The sequence below is a fragment of the Eumetopias jubatus genome, unplaced genomic scaffold (genome assembly GCF_037043125.1).
Source record: "Eumetopias jubatus isolate StellerSeaLion01/CBP00866 unplaced genomic scaffold, mEumJub1_p1.0 scaffold_13, whole genome shotgun sequence".
Lineage (NCBI taxonomy): Eukaryota > Metazoa > Chordata > Mammalia > Carnivora > Otariidae > Eumetopias > Eumetopias jubatus.
In genome coordinates this window covers 14,351,319-14,353,362 of record NW_028274819.1, presented here as the reverse complement: position 1 = coordinate 14,353,362, position 2,044 = coordinate 14,351,319, and the positions used below count along the sequence as shown (strand labels likewise).

At 37.0% G+C, this 2,044-nt stretch overlaps 1 protein-coding gene across 1 annotated transcript; it reads left to right on the top strand.

Annotated features, from left to right (window-relative positions):
* The first annotated feature begins 516 nt into the window (after window positions 1–516).
* On the top strand, window positions 517–1,467 carry LOC114203713 (olfactory receptor 5L1-like). Its single transcript, XM_028097040.2, has one exon. It carries the CDS (start codon window positions 517–519, stop codon window positions 1,465–1,467), a length of 951 nt encoding a protein of 316 aa, XP_027952841.2.
* Window positions 1,468–2,044: the final 577 nt, after the last annotated feature.

Here is a 2,044-nt window from a genome sequence, read left to right as displayed (position 1 = left end):
TCAAAAAATGTGTCACACTTCCTAAAAATGGAATGTTAAAAAACTTTGCTTCAAATATATGTTCCTGAGAGACTCAGTGAAAAAAAGTAAGTATATGTTTTATAGAATCGCAGTAGGTGGTACTGTGTTGGCTGAAGTTTCTTAAGGATTTTCAAAGAACAGAGGTTCATTTCTGTGGGGCTTTGAAATGTATCATTGATTCTACTTTAAAATCCATCAAACAATGGAACTTAGTTAATCATCTCGATGTATTGTGATAAAGGTTGGAATCATTTAAGTTTTTTAATGTTTCTGCTGATGCTGAAGTCAAATTTGAAACATTTAACATTTCAAATCTACTGAACATTTAGCATTTCGAATTATTTGACAAATGTGCTTTTGTTATTTCTTATAAATACAACATTTGATATCAATGCTATATTTTTCTGAAGTTAATATGAACTTGTTTTTTTCCTCCCATTTTAGAAGAAACACAAAATCTAACATTTGCTTTTCTAAGCCTGACATATGGCAGAAATGGGGGAGGAAAACTGCACCTTTATTACAGAGTTCATTTTTCTCGGATTAGCAGATGCCCCTGAGCTGAGAGTCTTCCTCTTCTTGGTGTTCCTTCTCATTTATGGAGTCACGGTTTTGGGAAATCTAGGCATGATGGCATTGATTCAGGTCAGCTCTCAACTTCACACTCCCATGTACTTTTTCCTCAGCCACTTGTCCTTTGTGGATTTTTGCTACTCCACGATCATCGTGCCAAAGATGCTGTCCAATATCTTAAACAGGGACAAAGCCATCTCTTTCCTGGGATGCATGGTGCAATTCTACTTGTTTTGTACCTATGCAATCACTGAGGTCTTCCTGCTGGCTGTTATGGCTTATGACCGTTTTGTGGCCATCTGCAACCCACTGTGGTACATGGTCACCATGTCCTGGAATCTCTGTATGGAGCTGGTGTCTTGCTGCTACCTCTGTGGGATGGTGTGTTCTCTGATCCACTTGTGTTTAGCTCTTGAGATCCCATCCTATAGATCAAATGTGATTAACCACTTCTTTTGTGATCTACCCCCTCTCTTATTGCTTGCTTGCTCCGATGTCTCTATTAATGAACTTATGGTGTTCATTGTGGCCACTGTCAATGAGATCATCACCATTGTGATCATCTTCACCTCCTACTTGCTGATTCTCATCACCATCTTGAGGATGCACTCTGCAGAGGGAAGGCACAAAGCCTTTTCCACCTGTGCCTCCCACCTCACAGCCATCCTTGTCTTCCATGGAACAATTCTTTTCATTTATTGCCGGCCTAGTTCTGGCAACAGTGTGGAGACTGACAAAGTGGCCACGGTGTTCTACACCATAGTGATCCCCATGCTGAACCCCTTCATCTATAGCCTGAGGAACAAGGATGTGAAAGAAGCTCTCAAGAAAGTATTGAGATCTAGATTATCTTTTGAAAAACTATTTTCTTAATTAGACTCTGTTTCATCAGAAACTTTTAATGAGGGGCTGATTTTGGGTGGATGTAAACAAAAAGTAAAGTAGGGAAGAATATTATGAGCTGGGGGACTATGCATTCTTTTTTGTTTTCCACTTGCTTATCTTATTAAGCAATATATTATCTCCTTATGGATAATTCAAAGGCACTTGGTGCCTTTGCTCTTCTTCTCCAATCTCTAGTTGCTTTGAAAGGGCTTGGGGTGGTATTGTTAGACTCAATTATTGGTTTGAGATAACTTCAATGTATTTCTCACAAAGTGCATATCGACAGACATGTCTTTTCATCATCATTAAAGCATGCAACCTTTTTTACTAAATTAATTTCATTTTTTACATGGAATGATGTACATCTGTCTGATACCTTATGGTTTTTAATAAAAAGTTTAATAAAAGTTTTAATAAATAAATTTCTGAGAATTTTTTAGTCATTTTTGTTTTTTTAATTACTTTTTCCATTGCAATATTATAATCTTAGGACTTTCAAAACTTCTTTTAAGGGGATTAAGAAGCACAAACTTCTAGTTATAAAATAAATAAGTCACAGGGGTGA

Bases quoted from the DNA above. Each gene is read 5' to 3' on its own strand.
- LOC114203713 (XM_028097040.2), top strand. From the start codon at position 517: ATGGGGGAGGAAAACTGCACCTTTATTACAGAGTTCATTTTTCTCGGA.